General features: G+C 37.6%; 1 protein-coding gene across 2 annotated transcripts in view; it reads left to right on the top strand.

The window, feature by feature from the left end:
- Positions 1-15,430, top strand: part of LOC104859377 (dimethylaniline monooxygenase [N-oxide-forming] 1) — a 26,735-nt gene extending 11,305 nt beyond the window's left edge. For both annotated transcript variants that reach the window (XM_010619951.3, XM_010619961.3), the window contains exons 3-9: positions 3,157-3,345; positions 4,573-4,735; positions 7,705-7,847; positions 10,391-10,590; positions 12,527-12,882; positions 13,374-13,446; positions 14,771-15,430. In XM_010619951.3, the coding sequence (XP_010618253.1) occupies positions 3,157-3,345; positions 4,573-4,735; positions 7,705-7,847; positions 10,391-10,590; positions 12,527-12,882; positions 13,374-13,446; positions 14,771-15,113 (1,467 nt within the window). In that variant the 3' untranslated portion in view covers positions 15,114-15,430. The remainder of the gene's footprint in view (positions 1-3,156; positions 3,346-4,572; positions 4,736-7,704; positions 7,848-10,390; positions 10,591-12,526; positions 12,883-13,373; positions 13,447-14,770) is intronic.
- Positions 15,431-18,363: the final 2,933 nt, after the last annotated feature.

The raw sequence follows: 18,363 nt of genomic DNA on the forward strand, positions 1-18,363 counted from the left end.
TGTGTGTCAAACTGAGCCTGTATGATTATTTCATAAGAGATGATGGTGTGAACAGCAAAGCACTTACCATGTGATGTTCTAGGAAGCTAGAGAAACATAAAGCAAAGTCGGCCTTTCACTGAGTGATTCCACAGTACTTATAATGGATGATTTTTTGTCAGTCCAGCAATCTGTTTGTTACTGTTCATTCTCACTTCAACATCACAGTTCTTCATAACTACTCTTTTATTCCTATAACCCAGAGGAAAGTTGATCAATGTCTTGATAAAATCAAATCACTTTTATGTTCAGTTCTAATATCCACTTCAGGTGTGATGAAGTTCTAAAACAGCGCCATCCAACATGGCAGCTCATCCAGACCTCCTCAAGGCAACCAGCTTCTTCCTGTTAATAAGATTTCCCAGGCCAGTCTTAACAGCCAAAGGTACTAAAGAGTGTCTAGAGAATTGTGCTTCCCAAAGCATACAGAGCAACTGTTTTTTCTTAATTTCTAGTTGATGATAGACTACTGTTTGTTAATATAATAAAAATTAGGGGCCAGGATTTAGCTCAGTGGTTCCACCGCATGCCTTGCAGGCACAAGGTACTGAGTTTGATCCTTGCTACAAAAATAAATAAATAAAAATACAGAAATAAATATAATAAAAATTAAATTTTAAAAATGAATCAGTGGTTCCACCGCATGCCTTGCAGGCACAAGGTACTGAGTTTGATCCTTGCTACAAAAATAAATAAATAAAAATACAGAAATAAATATAATAAAAATTAAATTTTATAAAAATGAATATAATAAAATGGACAAACTATAATAAATACAAAAAGTTGCACAGAATCAGAAATCATAAAATTAATTTCAATAAATATTAAACACAAAACAGAAATAACGGCCAGGGATTTAGCTTAGTGGTTCTGCCACCTGCCTTGCAAGCACCAAGACCCGAGTTCAATCCCTGGTAGAAAAAAAAAAACAAAAACAGAAATAAGAGAAAGCAATTACAAAAATGGGCACATTGTGCTTTGGAAAATAAACATGATAAGCAAACAAAACATTTGTATAAAATAGCAGTTCGCCATATTAAACACCTGCAAGCACACTTTGAATGCACTCTTGATATTATCTAAGATTTACACTGTGAGAATTAAGCATGCTTCTTACTGTTCAATATGTACAATCTGGACTGGGGGGATGACAACATTCTTCCTGGGGAAAAATGTAAATGTAAACTATTTCTAAGTATTGCTCAGTCATACTCAAAGCAGAGAAACAAGGCTAACCGGTTAATGGTGATTTGAATGGAAGAAGAGGTCTTAAAGCAATTGAAGCTTTCAGCAAATTCAAGGTATTCTTTCTAAATTTTTTATCTTAAATCTTTTATCAGTAGCTACCACAAATGACTTATTATGTAACCTTATAATGAAATATAAGTTACCTTCAATGAAATAAAATGATTACAGACTGGGGCGGGTACTGGGGATCCAACGAGGGTGCTTTCACTTATGAGATAGGCAGTGAAATGCCTGAGCTAAATCTCTGGCTATGACTGCAGATTTTAAGCACATTAGGATAACAGTGCACATTAAACTTAAAACACCATACAATATAATGCAGTTTTACTGTGTGTTATTAGTGCACAGCTCAAACTCCATGCAAGTCAACATACAAGTTAGACAATCCACCAAGACCATTTCTGTGCAACAGAAATGAATCCACATGCTTTGATATTGAGCAGTGTTAAATTATTGCCATAAAATAGTGCTAAATGCTTACTCTCCATATTTATCTTGTCACAGATTGGTAACAACAACCAGTTCATACTGGTACTGCTCTACAGACTACTTTTGAGTAGCAGTGATGCAGATGTCCAAGCAAAATAAAAGATCAAGATTTAAACTGTCATCTTTCCCAGAGACTTTTAGTTTCTAGCTCTCTAGCTGTACGCTGAATAAGTGGGGCTCTTAGATGGGGCATTGCAGAAAAGGAAGTTATCACAGTCAATGCATACTGATGAGATCAATAACACTAATTAAAGCCACAGAATTATATTTTCATTTTTGTCCTCTATGACTGATGTACATCTCATGCAAATCTAGATCCACAGCCTTTAGTGAAAAAAAGTTGTTTCCATATTGAAATCTGTGTTTGTATTAGCCCTTGCCTACATATACAAAATAATTTTTTATTTCCATGGAAACAGAAACTACATCAATGAGATGACAAATAATACTAAAATACTTAGAATATTCTCAATCAGGAGAACAATCCTCCAAAACACCATCCGAGATGGAAACGGTGCACAGATAAAGACATTACTGTAGTATCTTTGATAATACTATAAGACATTAATGTTTACAAGCTATGGTAGTCAAAACTGGGGCTAGCAAAGTAGTTAGAGCATGCTATCACAGTTTTGCAATATGGGAATCTTAAACCCATTTTTCTCCCTCATAAATTCAACTGGTCTTGTACATCCTATGTGTTCCACCTCCATGCAATCAAACAAATTCCCACCTACTCTGTATTCCACCTGCCATTACTTCTGCTCAAGTCTCCATTTAGTATCAAACAAATTTGTAATTTCGGCTTTTCACTAGTTTCCTTCTCTTTTCTTGAGCCCCCTAGTTCATCTCTTGCAGAACCAGTATCTTTCCAAAGTTCAACAGGAATTACCACTATGTTTAAAATGTTCAGCATACTGCCATGACTTTCTATAAAAATCCAAATACCTTAACACTGGATACAAAGCATTCACAAGATAAAACCCACTTCTCCATAATCTTTTTCAAGACTATTCAATGAAAGAAAAATGCCTAGCAAACTGTTCATCTAAGCTCTTGTCCATTTCTGTATTGTCCTGTACTTTGCAGTGATACTGCTTGTTTATGAACAAGTCAGTTCATCCCAGATTTATTTGTCAGCATGTAGTGAACACAATAGTAATTTTGACCATGTATTTTATACTGGAGCCCAATGTTCATCATTTTCCAAATGCAGAACAGCAACTCCCATTAGGAATGCGGCAGGTGCCACTTATCACACATATCGCCTTACACTTGGTCAACATTTTAGATTTCTAAAAAAGTTATCATCCAGTGTTTGTGTGTGTGTGTGTGCACACGTGCGCGTGTTATGCTCATGTGTGTGTGCTCTTTGTGCAGGAACATGTTGAAGAAGGAAGAGCCAGTCTCTACAAGTCTGTGGTATCCAACAGCAGCAAAGAGATGACTTGTTACTCAGATTTTCCATTCCCAGAAGATTATCCAAACTTTTTACCCAATGATCTATACCTAAAATATCTCAAAATGTATGCAAAGCAGTTTAACCTTCTAAAGTGCATTCAATTCAAGGTAAGGAACAAAACATCAATTAGTAGTTAGGAAATATTTGCCTACTTTCTACTATCTATGTATAGCATAACCACCCAGGTCCTACACATGACATGCTGAACTGGTAAGATTTTTTTTAAATTTATTACAGTGAAATGTACCAGTACAGAAAAGGTCACATGAAATCACTGGGTCAGATTTCTCAAACCATGCAACATGAGGAACTCTAAACACATTAAATATTGTTACACATTCAGACTTGCAGTGTACAGCTTACTTGGAAACAGATACAGCCCTCAACAAGCTAGGTTGGAGATACAAAGTCCAACAGCACCTGAAATGCTGTGAAGGCATAACTTTACAAATAGCAATGTAAGCTTACAGAAACTGTGAAGGCCGAGATTAATGACAACTTTTCTAGAAGATAGAATTGCTAACAAAATGTAAAGACCCAATAGGTCATTTGAATACTGTAAGACAAACAGTAAATTCCTTAGAAGAAACATGAGAAGCAAACAAGGCACTAAATTGTGTTTAGTGACTACTTTTTTCTTTTAAATTTGATTCGTATTAGATTTAATATAAATATAATTCCTGGGGCCAGGGCTGAGCCACCTGTCTAGAATACATGAAGATCTGGTTACAATCTCTGTCACCACAAAATGAATTAATTTCCTAAATCAGAACTTACTATTTATGGACATATAAGCACTCAATGAGAATGAAAACTAGACTCTTTAAACTTTGGACCACTCCCAAAATATTCAGCCCATGAGGTTAGCACTTTCAACAGCTCTTGAGACCTGAGAAAATTTCTGCAACATATTCTATAAGACCTTCCATAACCTAAGATAATTGCGACTAATTATATTTTTCAGTTATATGTAATCTATGCCTCCATTAAAGGAACTATTGTTAAAGAGAAAGCTCTGTGTAAAATAACGTATGCAACAGAAATACATCAGAACTCTCGATTATAATCTTGGTCGTACCCGTTGCTGAGAAAATTTGAGCAAATCGGTTCAGATTATTGGATTTTTACCACTTCTCTAAGATACCCTTCCAAACTCTAGATTAGAATAGTTCCGTCCAACAATGGTCAGTCCAAAAGCCTGATTAGGATTCTAGGATTCTTCTTATGAATTATGTTTACTCTGTACTCTAGAACTTTTGAAATGTTAATTGCTATATCAACCAGCAAGCTACTAGAGGAACTAACTCTTAATCATGCTTATCATTCTTTTTCAGACCAAAGTCTGCAGTATAACAAAGTGCCCAGATTTTGATGACTCGGGCCAATGGGAAGTGGTCACTGTGCATGAAGGGAAGCAAAATTCAGCCATCTTTGATGCTGTCATGGTTTGCACGGGTATCTTCACTAACCCTAATCTGCCACTTAGTTCCTTTCCAGGTACAGAAATTTCTAAAAATGAATTTCAATTTTTTTACAGGATTAATCCTGATACCTAAAGGTCCAAGGATGCACTCTTATCACATCTTTACTCAATGGCTAAATTTTGGGGATAACATTTTTTTTTCTAGCCAGAACTGTTTCTACCCAGTTCAAACAAATGGAAGAGAATGATGGATAGTTCACTAAACAGACAGCTTCACTGAGGTTCCATGTGCCTCCATAATGAAAAACAGCACTCAGAACCTCTTCTGAAATATGAGACACTTAGATGAGGTGCACATTGCCAAAGCTGACCTTAGAGGCCACAAAGGTAAATCTGTGTGTAAAGAAGAAGGAGTCTGATGTTTTACCTGTTTGTTCTGTATGAGGCATAACAATTAACTAGATCAGAGCTGTATGGCACTGCATCATAGCCAACAGGGCAATGAATCTTGGAGGATAAGTTAATAAATGTTTAAATCTTAGTTTCTTTATCTGACTTTTGCAAACATGACTACGGTTAATTATTGTCAAATTGCAATTGCATTTCTATTAGAGGGAATAGAAATTGAAGTGGTTATTCTATTTTACCTGTAGTAAATGTTAACAGTTTGAAAAAAAACTTGCCTCCAAATCATCTACATATATAGTCTGACTGATCCCAAAACTTACAAGGTAATAAACTCATGTTCCACTAATTTTCCTGGATCTGCCCCAGAGGTCACTTAAATCAGCTCACAATAGGACAAAATATATCCTAAGGATTCTCATGGAATAGAATCATGGAGAGGAAAAGATCCAAATTTAATCTTTTCCCTAATGCAGAAAGTTTTTCTAAACATCCTTGACTCAAAAGTCTCTGCTTGCGCACAAAGATAGACTCTCATTAAACCACAAAACAACAGAACCCTCTGTGAGTTCCTGCCTGCAGAGCAAAGCTCTGAGCAGCCAACCTCTGCATTCTCTCAGGAAGAAGCACCTGATGAAGGGCAACCAAAAATCTAGGAGGTTCAGTGCAATGGTGAAATTGCATTTATTCAGTAGCTACAATATAGGGCACAAGTTGCAAAGAAAACAGAAGACAATACGACAGCAGGCAGTCTGTACTTAAGGGAGTCTAGAGAAGAATCAGTCTGCATATGACATGCAGGGATCCCAACACTCATGTTCACAAAACTCATACTTACTATGGTCCTGGATCTGCCCCTCGTCATGTCAGATTAGGATAAAGCATACCCTGAAAGCAACTAAACCAGTGTACTCACTTCGAGTGGAATGACATTAGGATTCAGAAGGTATACAACGAGAAGTTAGTGCTCTTCGGCCTCTCCCTTCACCTTTCTAAGCCTCTTTATCCACCATAAATGGATGAGCTTGCATGACTTTCCCCAGTGCTGTGCATCAGAAATGAAGCAAGGGAGGCTCTTGTAGATTTGCCGTCCTCTTTTCTTTCCTTTTTGTCAGGCACTACCAATCTGAAATCCCTGGCTAAATGATGGCCAAGGACCCTTTGAGCTCTAAGTTTCTGTGATTCTAGATTTGAAATGGAATCCTCCCAATTCCACCTGCACTCCAGCAGACTTGCTTAAACTGTTCATACACCGTGGGGCATTTGTTGACTATGACACAAGTTCAGAGTCACTGAACATATAAAAAAAAAGGCTTTGAAAGCAAATCCAAAATGAGCCCAAAAGTCTCAGGAAAAAAATAGATATCACAGGTAAACTAGATGCATAATTTCTGAAAATTATTAATTTTGTTCATTGCATGTGCTTATCAACAAAATTACATTCACCTAATATGAGCTCTTACTCTGCCCTCCTACGAGTCCATAGGAAATTCAGCCACACAGTCTCATTGTTGCTCATCTGTGACTCAAAGCAATCTAACACTGACAGAATCTATGGTAAATCTAAACATCTGGAGATAATTCTACAATTCTCCTTCGGCTGTTGCAGCTATACTTTCTCAGCAGTTCTTTCATTCATATAGGATCTCTGAACTGAGGTAATATTTGAATGTGATGGCATCCTTGCCAAATGCTAAGTGCTCTGGATCATGGATGGATTTTAACCAGGATTCATGCTGCGGTTCCAGTGATTCAAAGTGAGCCACAGAGCAGCCAGCAATTCCAAAGGAAGGCTACTTCCCACGAGCATATGTATTTATCCCCTGAGAATCTAGGTGTCTTATCTCTTTTTCTTTATCTTAGAAAAACTACATTCTTTGTTCAGTGCATCTTCCTTTTTATTGAGTCACACGACTTTGAAAGTGTTTTCCAAAGCTCTCCATTTGCAGTGAATGCCTCAATGAGATCTGGCACAAGCTGCATGAGACATCTATAGCAGTTAGCCCGGTAGACATAACCCTGGTGTTACAGACAGGCCCTTCATTCTCTGTGCCAACTCTGGCTCACTCAGCACACTCAGCCTGAGTTACAGTCAGTACCAAGGTGAAATACCGGTGAACTTCGGCAACTCATATGGATCTCTGTAAACACCTATTTTATTTCCCTCATATCATCCAACACAGTGCCAGGTACATAGCAGATATTCCCAAAAGTCTGCTGAATGGAGGCACTGATTCTATTTCCCTTTAATGTCATTGCTCTTGCTACTAGTTTATGAAAACTAGTACAGTACACATAAATCAAGTATTAGTAAGTAGAATATTATCACCCCTTTGGCTTCATCAACCTTTAAAGGGCAATGACTCCTTACACTTTTGCTGAACATTACTTTTACCCTGATAGTTTGACTTAGTTGATCATCATGTAAGACATCTAGAGGCCTATTTAGTGAGATGGAGTTATTACCCATCTTTATCCATAGCTACATTGTGTAAAACACTGTGTTCCTATGTTAGATTTCCTCACACTCAAGTATACTGGTAAAAATACCCTAAAACATGTGTCAAAGGGATATTATCAAAGGAAAAATATAAGGTGACTGTATAAATTCCCTATTTGTCTCTGTTTTTTTCTATAGGTATAAATACCTTTAAAGGCCAGTACTTTCACAGCCGAGAGTATAAACATCCAGACATATTTAAGGACAAGAGAGTGCTTGTGGTTGGACTGGGAAATTCTGGCACAGATATCGCTGTGGAGGCCAGCCGCCTGGCAAAAAAGGTACCACTCTTGATAATGCTCAATGAAGAGCTTTATCTTAACGTTCATACCACGAGTACATGCTGTTTGACACCATGGTAAAAGTTCAAGAGCAAAAATGTCAACACCCAAAATTTTTTTACTGGTGTCACTGTGTATTCAATCTAGGGCCTTCATACTCAACTACATACCCAGAATTTTATCTTTTAAACTTTAACATAGAGTCTTACTAAATTTCTTAGTTGTCTATCCTGGGTTCAAATTTGTGTTCCTCCTACCGCTGACAGCCAGAGTGTTGCACCACTCTACTCAGCTACAATGTATTTAAATGTACCTTTATTGAGTGTTCATAAATTTTACAGTGAATGCCACTGGTCGTCTTTCCTTTAAAACCAACCTCTCTCCTCTTGTATTTTTGTCATTTTCCTGGCTATTCAACAAGAGCTACAAGACATCTCTTCCTTAGGCCCATAGGTCAAAAGATCCTGGTCATTTCTCCTTGTTACAGTCGCCATTTGCCCAATATTTCCTTATTTATTGCCAGGTCTCACACTGAGACTTTTGCATTATCTTCCAAAGAATAATTATAGAAACCACACATATTTTTTGAGACTGCTGTTTCCCACTCATTGCACTAAATGTTTTTCACTGTATTATTTCATCTAGTCATCAAAACAAGCCACTGAAGTAGGTGCTATCACAGATGCAGAAACTACAGTTGAGAGAGGTCAGGTCACCTGCCTAATGCCACCACAGCTGGTTCTGAAACCCTAGTGTGTTTCACTCAAAGCCCAGGCTCTTAATTCTTCCCTTTATCCTGGCACCTCTCGCCACAGTCCATCCGTGCATTGTCAATCACTCATGCAGAACATACTGACCAACAAATCAATCCTCTGCATAGTGTCTTCCCATAGGATACTCTCATATTGAAATGCTAATAACTCCTTCACCCACAAGTCACATTCATAGCAGATGGTCCTGTGTTAACTTTGGTTTCAGGAGCTCTATTCTCTTACTTACTTCGGGATAACGCTGCCACATTGCTAAGTTTCCTGTAACCAATCAATGAATCAATCATTAAGTGTTTTTTTTTTTTTTCCAGAAAGGGAACCAGAGCTCCATGCACTATGTTTGCTACATTTGGGTACATAATATTTTTGTTGTTGTTTCTCTATTCATGTGGAAATTTCTTCAATCCCAAAACATGCTTTGTAACCAGTTAACAATGGCTACTCAAGTGGCTAAAGCAGGATGATCACAAGTTTAAGGCCAGCCTGGGCAATTTAGTGAGACCCTTTTGAGACATAAACTACAAAATAAAAAATGGAGGGACTATATAGATCAGTGTGAGGCTATGGGTTCAATCCCCTGTACTCGAAAAAGAAAGAAAAGGAGGAGGAGGAGGAAGAAAACATGTTGCTTTGTCAAACATATTGTTTCTTTATCAGTAAAGTGTCCTTGACTTCTAACATAATTCATATTGAAAAAAATATCCTATTTGTTTCTACACTGAGACACATAGAGGGCAGATCAACACACATAGCTCAGGTCAGAACCCCTGAGGAGCCTGAAGCTCTTGTGGCATTCCAGAGCGGTGTAAATCATTTTGTGATGTCATACAGTCCAACAAAAACACTAACACTATAGCTGTGGCCTTCCATGTTCTAGTGGAAGAAAAAATGAATATATTAGCTGTATTGTTTGGTATCAGCAAGGTAGCTATTGGTTAACTAATTTTTTTATTTTTCAAACAGTTATATAGGAAATTGTTTATTGTATTGATACATAAACAAGTACTGTGTTTTGGGAACCCACTGAGCTACTAATCCCAAGGAGCCATCCATTTAAATTTAAAAAAAGGAAAGTAAAAGCAAGCACCCCATCTAACTTATTACGGAATGTTAATGCCAACAAAACCAGTGGTTTGTACTGAAACAACATTTGTAGAAAACTCCAAAATTCTGCTCCATCCTGTTCTTACTGGCTAATATTACAGTAGAGAATTGTATTCAACTGTTCATTGTCTTCTCACTTGAGACTTTGGGCTTCAGAAGTCTTGCCATAGTAACTCCAGGCTGCCAAATACATGCTCATTAATATGTCCTAAGACGTTTTTTTTTTTTACATTTCTGGATGCCTTTTATTCAGCATAGCTCTTAGTGATAAAAAATGTAATATGTTCAATATTGGTAGTAATTCAAGTTTTTTTTCCTTTTATTGAGTTTATTGGTACAATCTAGATATACAATACAGTTACATTCATTACTGGGATCCTGTACCTTCACATGACAGGTCTTGGTTCTCATTTTTTTCCCCTTGTTCCTGCCTCCCTTTACCCCCTGCCCCCTCCCCATTTACAAACACTTTATTTCCATTTTTTCATTTTCTCATATTTTTTTTCTTTTCCCTTGTTCCCTTTCAATTTAATACTTCAGATATGCACACTATTATTCCAAAACAGTAACTTTTAGATAGTAGTTAAAAGAAGCTAGACTTATCAAGGGTGTGTTTTGAGGGTGCCTTTCAATTCCTAACTGTTCTCAAATCTCTTTCATGACTTCCAGGTGTTCCTCAGTACCACACAAGGTTCATGGGTGATCAGCCGAGTCTTTGACTCAGGGTACCCAAGCGACATGCTGTTCAACACACGATTTCAAACTGTATTCAGGAATTTTCTCCCAACTCCAATTGTGACTTGGTTGATAGCAAGAAAGATGAACAGCTGGTTCAATCATGCAAATTATGGCTTAATACCAGAAGACAAGTAAGTATAATGTACATACCAAAAACTGTTAGAGAGATGGAAGCTAAATCTTTTCAGGGCAAAAAAAACCATGCAATATTATGGCAATATGGTTGGAGGATTAAATTTTTCCATACTGGTGATAGTAATACCTGTGTTAAGTACCTGGTAAATGAAATTACATATTTAGCTCTTAGTATTATATGGTATAATACCCCTTTCATTATGGGATAACTGAGATCTAGCCAAATTTAGTCACTTTCCAGAGCTCATTTAGTAGTGAGAAAGTTCTGTGACCTTGAGGAGTTACATTAAACAAAAGCAAATGATTAGCCATGATTTTGTTGACAAAATCAACACACTTGTTTCACTGTCCTAGAAAAATTCAATACTATAGTTGTCCTTTCATCTTTCTAATGACAGTGACTTCTTGCCCTGGTCAAGATGATCTTAAATTTAGTCTTTCCCTTTAGTTACAACCTGTGACTTATCTCATTATGTGGAACCAAATGTATTACTTTTTAATTCACTAAGGCTCTACAGTGAAAATCAATGAGCAAGAAACACTACAGCATAGAGATCCTGTCTGTGCTCCCTCAAAATTTCACTCCATACCGAATAGCTTCTCTGGTGTGAAAAACTCTAACAGTCCACAGGATCCTAATAAGATAATTAACAATGTGAAATAGGATGAAAATATTTAAAGTTGTAGGGAAAGTGGGAAGGATAGGGAAAAGGGAATAAGAAAAAAAATGAGAAAATGAAAAACTGGAAATAAAGAGTTTGTAAATGGGGAGGGGAGGAGCGGGTGAAGGGAGGGCAGGGACAAGGGGAAAAAAATGAGAACCAAGGCCTGTCATGTAAAGGTACAGGATCCCAATAATGAATATAACTGTACTGTATACCTAAAATGTACAAATAAACTCAATAAAAAGAAAAAAAATTCACTCTGGACCCCACATGGATGAGGGGTCCCACACATCACCAATGGCACATACTCTCTGATTTGTCCCTTCTGCCTTCTCCTTGACACGTCCCTCTTTTCATTGTGATCATTTTTTTTCTTATTTCTTATCTCCTCTCCCACTGCCAGTCTTCTCAGGAGCTTTGACTCTTTCCACCATAGTTCTTTTTACCATAAATTTTATCAAGCCTCAGTGGTGGATCACAGGACTAAAGAACTATCACCCTTCTCTCTTTCTGATTTAGTTAATCCTTTACCATTTCCAAAGTTCCTACATATAGCCTATCATAAGCATCAAACACTCTTTCATTCCACCCAGTGGCCTAAATATGGCAAGTTGTTAGTATCCCTATCTTATAGAAGAATACAAGAAAGTCCACATAGTCCATATGACTTGCTAAAGCTCTGTTACGTTGAAACACACAACTGAAAAAAAAAAAAACCAACTCTTACTACTTCTCACACCAGTTCTGTTTATGTTGTACACACTGTCTCTTCTGGATATTCTGCATCAGCTAAATATGGCTCACTTTATGAAAACCAACTCACCCAGTGCTAGTCTTATGATTCCAAGTACAGAGCCAGAAAAAGATAAATCTGTGCTTACTTCTTTTTAACACATACATATATCTGTTACATAATGCTCTTTTTGGAGGAAAAAGGACAGGATAGGGTATCTGACAGCGCTCATTAGATATGGAAGTCCCTGCTTTTCCTTGTAGCCCTTCAACCTTGAGCTATCTCTAGAACAACAACCATAGCTAAACATCAGCAAAACAAGCAGAAGTAGGGCAAGTTCTTCCACTGCCAAACTCGAGTAAATGGTACACATATTTTATAATCTTTGGATATTATGAGTCCATCCTCCAGAGGTAACATCTCTCCAAACAGGCAACTCTTTATCTAGTCAAGGGGTGACCTTCAAAATGGAGAGAGGAAGGAGAAGAAAATGGGGGTGCTGGCTACATTTCTTTCCTGTCCTTACTTTGTTAGGATTCACCTGAGAGAGTTTGTGATAAATGATGAGCTCCCAGGCCGAATCACCACTGGAAAAGTGCTGATCAAGCCAAGCATAAAGGAAGTGAAGGAAAATTCTGTCATATTTAACAACACCCCAAAAGAAGAACCCATTGATATCATCGTTTTTGCCACTGGATACACCTTTGATTTCCCCTTCCTTGATGAATCGGTGGTGAAAGTTGAAGATGGCCAGGCATCATTGTACAAGTATATCTTTCCCGCACATCTGAGAAAACCAACCTTGGCTGTTATTGGCCTCATCAAACCCACGGGCTCCCTAATTACTACAGGAGAAATACAAGCTCGATGGGTTGTTCAAGTCCTTAAAGGTAAGTAGATGAGCAATAGTAGGGTATATGTTTTGGTTTGCCATGTGACTTCGGATACTGGAAATTTGGAGACTACTATTCAGCTCTTATTTAAAACGAAAGTTTTTAAAAACAGATTCCACTCTATTGTTCTCTGAATTAATTGAATTAGAATTAGTCAGTCATAATGACTTACTATCACCAGCAGAATGATAAATCAGGCTTTGAAAATCATAAACTGTGTCTGTTATTTTGATTGACTCAATAGTTCATCTAAAATTTAAAAGTTCAGTCATCTGAATGACAAAATTGAGACAAACCAGTTGTGTGATTATGTCATATCAAATAACTAATGATGTAACCAGATATTTGTCTCTTCATTACTAACAGGAGCATAATACCAGTTGGATCAGGATATAGAAATGAAAAATGAGCAGAAGTAAAACATTTTATCCACAAATAAACACCTAGACATAAAGTTAATTCACATTTTCTGCTTGCTTATTTTATAGGAGTTAGCAAGCTACCATCACCAAGTGTCATGATAGAAGAAGTCAATGAAAGGAAAAAAAATAAGCACAATGGGTGAGTGAATTACTTGGGCAGCCTTTTTGAGTCCTAACTGATGCTCTCAAACAATAGCAGACACATGAGAGTTACACCATAGAAAAGGGAAGAAGCCACAGAGACTTAGAAGCAGGACAGCGTTCACAGGAAAGAGGAAGAAAGGGGGACTTGAGAAGTTTCAATAGCCTAGAATTGTTATTTCAGATGATGGTTATCTGGCATCACACAGAGTTGAGAATCCAGACCAAGTATAACTAACCCTCCTCTACCAGGTTCATTATTCCGTACTCTGTCCACAATTACCAGCCGACACTTCTGTGTACCACAAGTGTCTGCTCATTCGTTCATTCAGCAGGTCTGTGTCAGTTCCATGGTTGTCATGCAGGCTGCTGCTCCACAGCAGGTGTCAGCCTACCATGGTTTGTGGGCCAAATCCACTCACCCTCACCTGGGGTTTGCCTTTCACTTTCATATAGTTGTGGGGAAAAAGATTTTGCAACATGGGAATATTATAGGAAATTCAAACTGCGGTGGCCGTAAAATTTTGTTACAATGCGTGCACACTCACCCTTCATGTATCACCAATGGCTGCTTTTGTGTTGCCACAGAAGAGTTGAGTGCAGAGACAGAGACTCTATCATGGCCCTCCAAGGCCTCTTATCCAGAGGAAGGTTTCTCCTTGTGCTCTGTTTTGTGGCTACGACTCAAGGATCAGAGGCAAGGGAGGGGAACTGATTCACCAATCAACTCAACTATCTCAGATTTTATGTTTTTCTGTTTGTCTGGGCTCCAATGTAAATTGTTATTTACAGTAAAAGGGTTCTGCAACAGAAGAAAGTTTTTAGGTCACTGCATACAAGACAATTGTCATCCCTTCTTTCACTCACATAGTATATCCCCAAACTTCAAGCACTGATCTACCCTTGATCTGCTTAACTCCACGACAACAGAAGCATTTTAGTTGTCTCTTCTCAACCTATGCCATAGTTAGATCTCTGTTATAGAGCACTGGTATAATACATAACTAAAGCTGCTTATCACATCGGTCAGTGAATTATTCTATGACCTGATAATAGGATCACCAAGAATTCTGCCCTGAGGAATTCTGTGACTCTCCATATTGCACAAGTGCAATAATGACTGAGTTTTAAGAAACAGTGTGAGACCATAGTTATGATATAGTTATCATTAGAGTACTATGGACGTAGGGGAGAAGACGGGATCCATTGCAAATTCTGCAGCAGTATTTATTTGCCATAGACAAATGTTCACAGATTATCTTTATTTGTTCTGGGATTATAACAATTTTATCTTTTTGTGTCCCACCCATCTTTTTATAAAGGTATGGCTTCAACTACTGCAAGGCTTTACAGGAAGATTATATCCCATACATAGATGAACTCTTAACCTCCATCAATGCAAAACCAAATCTGTTCTCTATGCTGTTGACGGACCCACGTCTCGCTTTGACCATCTTCTTTGGCCCGTGCACACCATACCAGTTTCGCTTGGTTGGCACAGGAAAATGGAAAGGAGCCAGAGAGGCCATCATGACACAGTGGGACCGCACAATCAAGGCCACCAAAACCCGAACTGTACAAGAATCCCCATCTCTCTTTGAAATTTTGCTTAAACTTTTTAGCTTTCTGGTTTTTCTTGTGGCTGTCTTCCTGATTTTCTTATAAGTAAATGATTCTCTATGCCTTTGCAGATGCACAGAGTATTGGCAGTGTCCCAACACATCTATTAGAGCCACACTGCCTTCAAGTCATAAACCATGTCCACATAGTAAATACCACAGCCCCAAGTTAATCCCAGAGAAACCTCTTGTATTCCTGAGCCTCTCTCCATTATGTCTAATCCCCAAGGATGATAACTATTTCTGTGCATTTGAAGGCACTGGTACATTAAACATACATTTTTGGAAGACAGAAGTTCTACAGAACACTGTAAGCACTCACATCTCCTTCTATTAAAAACTATATTAAAGATTTCAACTAAAAACTTCCACCTCACAAAAGACTGATTTGTGTTGAAATGGTGCTCTTATGGTATTGGCTGACTAAAAGTAAAAAGGAAGAGAGAAACCTCGAAACTGATTGTTTCAAGTGATCTGTTCTCTTTTCATGGGTTGGAAAATAGAAGAGGATGAGCAGTCTAACAATAAAGGCAATGACATGATGTTGGATCCAGTGAGGAGTTCGTTTGACAGTTTCCAACAGAATGAACTTCCCTGGCATCACTCATTCCCCCAGAACATGATCTATTTAAGAACAAACAAACAAAAAAAACCTAATATAACCAACTTGAACTTACATACCAAAGATTTAAGTCAGATCTACTCCACAGTGAACGCCTACACACCCATCTTCACCTGTTCTTCACTCAGAATAAATCTCATTTAAAACCTTATCAAAAAGAGTAAAATATGTACTTAAAAATAAACTTCTTGTGCCAGGGATAAAGCTCAGTGGCACAGTGCCGACATGGCAACTGCAAGGTCCACAGTTTCATTCTAAGTACCAAAAATAAATAAATAAATAAAAATAAAAATAAACTTCTGATGTATTGATGGAGATAAAGCGTTTGTAAAGTGAAAACTACAAAATTAAAATTAAAGAAGACACATGAATGGATAGATGTTTCACTGTGATGGAATGAGAGATGATATTTTTTAAATGTCCATACTATGCAAAGAAGTCTACACATTCAACACTGTCTTCACTAAAGTTCCAATGGTAGAGCCTTAGGCAATTAGGCCACAATAAGAGAGCACTATTGGCTAGGTGGTGTGCACAGCAAACATTTCCTCGCATAAGATCTGTAGGCTGGAAAGTTATGATCAAAGAATCTACCGATTTGATGTCTGCTGAGGAGTCTCTACGTAAAGACTTCTTCTCATTATGTTTATGGTGGAAGAGTGAGATCTAGTCCTACAAAACTATAGACTATATTGGGAAATGGAACTTCCACGTCTCATTAGAAGCATTGTCTGCCCTCATGATCTCATCCAGACCTAAATACCTTCCAAAAGCCCCACCCCTAATGATATCACATTGAAGGTTATCATTCCAACCTATGAAATTGGGAAAAGGGGCACAAACCTGCAGTTCATAGCAAACACTGTACACACACACACACACACACACACACACACAAAGCAAAACAAGTCTAGAACACCTAGAAAAAATTAAGGAAAGGGCCAGGGATTTGGCTCAGTGATTCCACTCCCTGCCTCACAAGCTCAAGGTTATCTAGTTCGAGCCTCTGTACCAAAACAAAAAAAAAACAACAGGAGAAAGTTTCTTGATATTACTCATGATTTTTGGCTGTGACACTGAAAATATAGGTAACAACAGTCAAAATATGAAAGTAGGACCACATCAAACTAAAAAGCCTGTATAGAGCAAAGGAAACGATGCTGAAAAGGCAAACTATGGAAAGGGAGAAAATATTTAAATCCATATAACTGATAAGATCTTACTTAAAAAGTAACCTGTTTTAAACATGATCAAAAGACTTGGACAGGCATTTTTCCCAAAATAATGATATATTAATAAATAAATGCATATGAATGGCCACCACACAAAAGTGCTTATCATCATTAATCATGGGAAATGTAATCACAACTACAAGGATAATACCATACACATTTTAGGGTAGCTATTACAAAAAACAAAGGCATTGGCAAAATATGGGGAAATTGAAACTCTTATACATTGTTTGTGAGAATGTAAAATCATGCAATTACAGAAAACAGTATAAAATGTCCTCAAAGATTTGAAAATAAAGGGTCCAAATATTTAGCTCAGATAATACTGGGATGCTTCACAGGTCCACACTTCAATCCCAGGACAAAAAAAAAAAATAGAACTATCATATGATCCAGCAAACCCATTTTTGAGTATATATCCAAAAGGATTGAAATAAATGGTTGCGCAGAAATATCTCTGCTCTTATGTTTATATAACCATTATTCACTACAGCTAAAGAATCAACATAAATGTTCATCAGTGTAATAAAGAAAATCTGTAATAAATATATGTGTGACTTGTTGGTGATTTTCAATGTGATTGGCTTTAGAAACACATAGATTAATAAAGCATACTTCTGGGTGTGTCTGTGACATGGGGGTCTGACCTTGGGGAATTTTCTGGTCGCTGACCCTTTCCTCCTCCATTGCTCTCTGTTTCCCACATACCATGATCAGCTTTCCTCTACCATGCCATTCCCCACAATCGTTTTTCTGCGCGGCCACATGAACATACTGAAACCTCTGAAACTGTGAGCCAAAATAAACCTTTTCTCCTTTAAGTTGTGTATGTCAAGTATTTTGCCCATCAATGAAAAGCTGACCGATACAGAAACTTAATACCAAAGAAGGGAGGTTGTTGCTTAACACTCTGATTCAAAAGCCTTTGAACTGGCTTACACGAGGAGGTGGGAGATTTTGCCAAAGTTGTTTAGAGAAAGCCTAAAATACTATTTAGTAGAGCTTAATGGGCAATAATGTTGCAAGTGTAGAAGATCAGAATGCAGATAAGAATGGGGTCAGTTAAAGCATGTCCTCAAGAAATTTCAGTTGGGAATGAGGAGAACTGAACCAGAGATCATTCATGTCATAATCAGGGAAAGAATTTGTCTATGGCTTATCCATGCCCTAAAACTTTGTGCAAGGCTAAATTGAAAGACAATGGATTAATTGATCTAGCAGAGGAAATTTCAGCCCAATATTTAGGCTGTTGTGTGGTACTGCTGGGTGCTTTGGGCCTGATTTATAGGGAGAATAAGGAGCAAACAGCACAGTGAAAAGATCTGAAAAACTTTCAGGTTAGACAGAAAAGAAGTGTAACTTTGTGCTTGCTAAAGAGACTACCACCATTAAAAGGAAACAAGCTTCTTTGTATCTGGACAAGATGAAAGATTCTCTGAGGC

This window comes from Fukomys damarensis, unplaced genomic scaffold (assembly GCF_012274545.1).
Source record: "Fukomys damarensis isolate Sample0158 unplaced genomic scaffold, DMR_v1.0_HiC HiC_scaffold_11, whole genome shotgun sequence".
Lineage (NCBI taxonomy): Eukaryota > Metazoa > Chordata > Mammalia > Rodentia > Bathyergidae > Fukomys > Fukomys damarensis.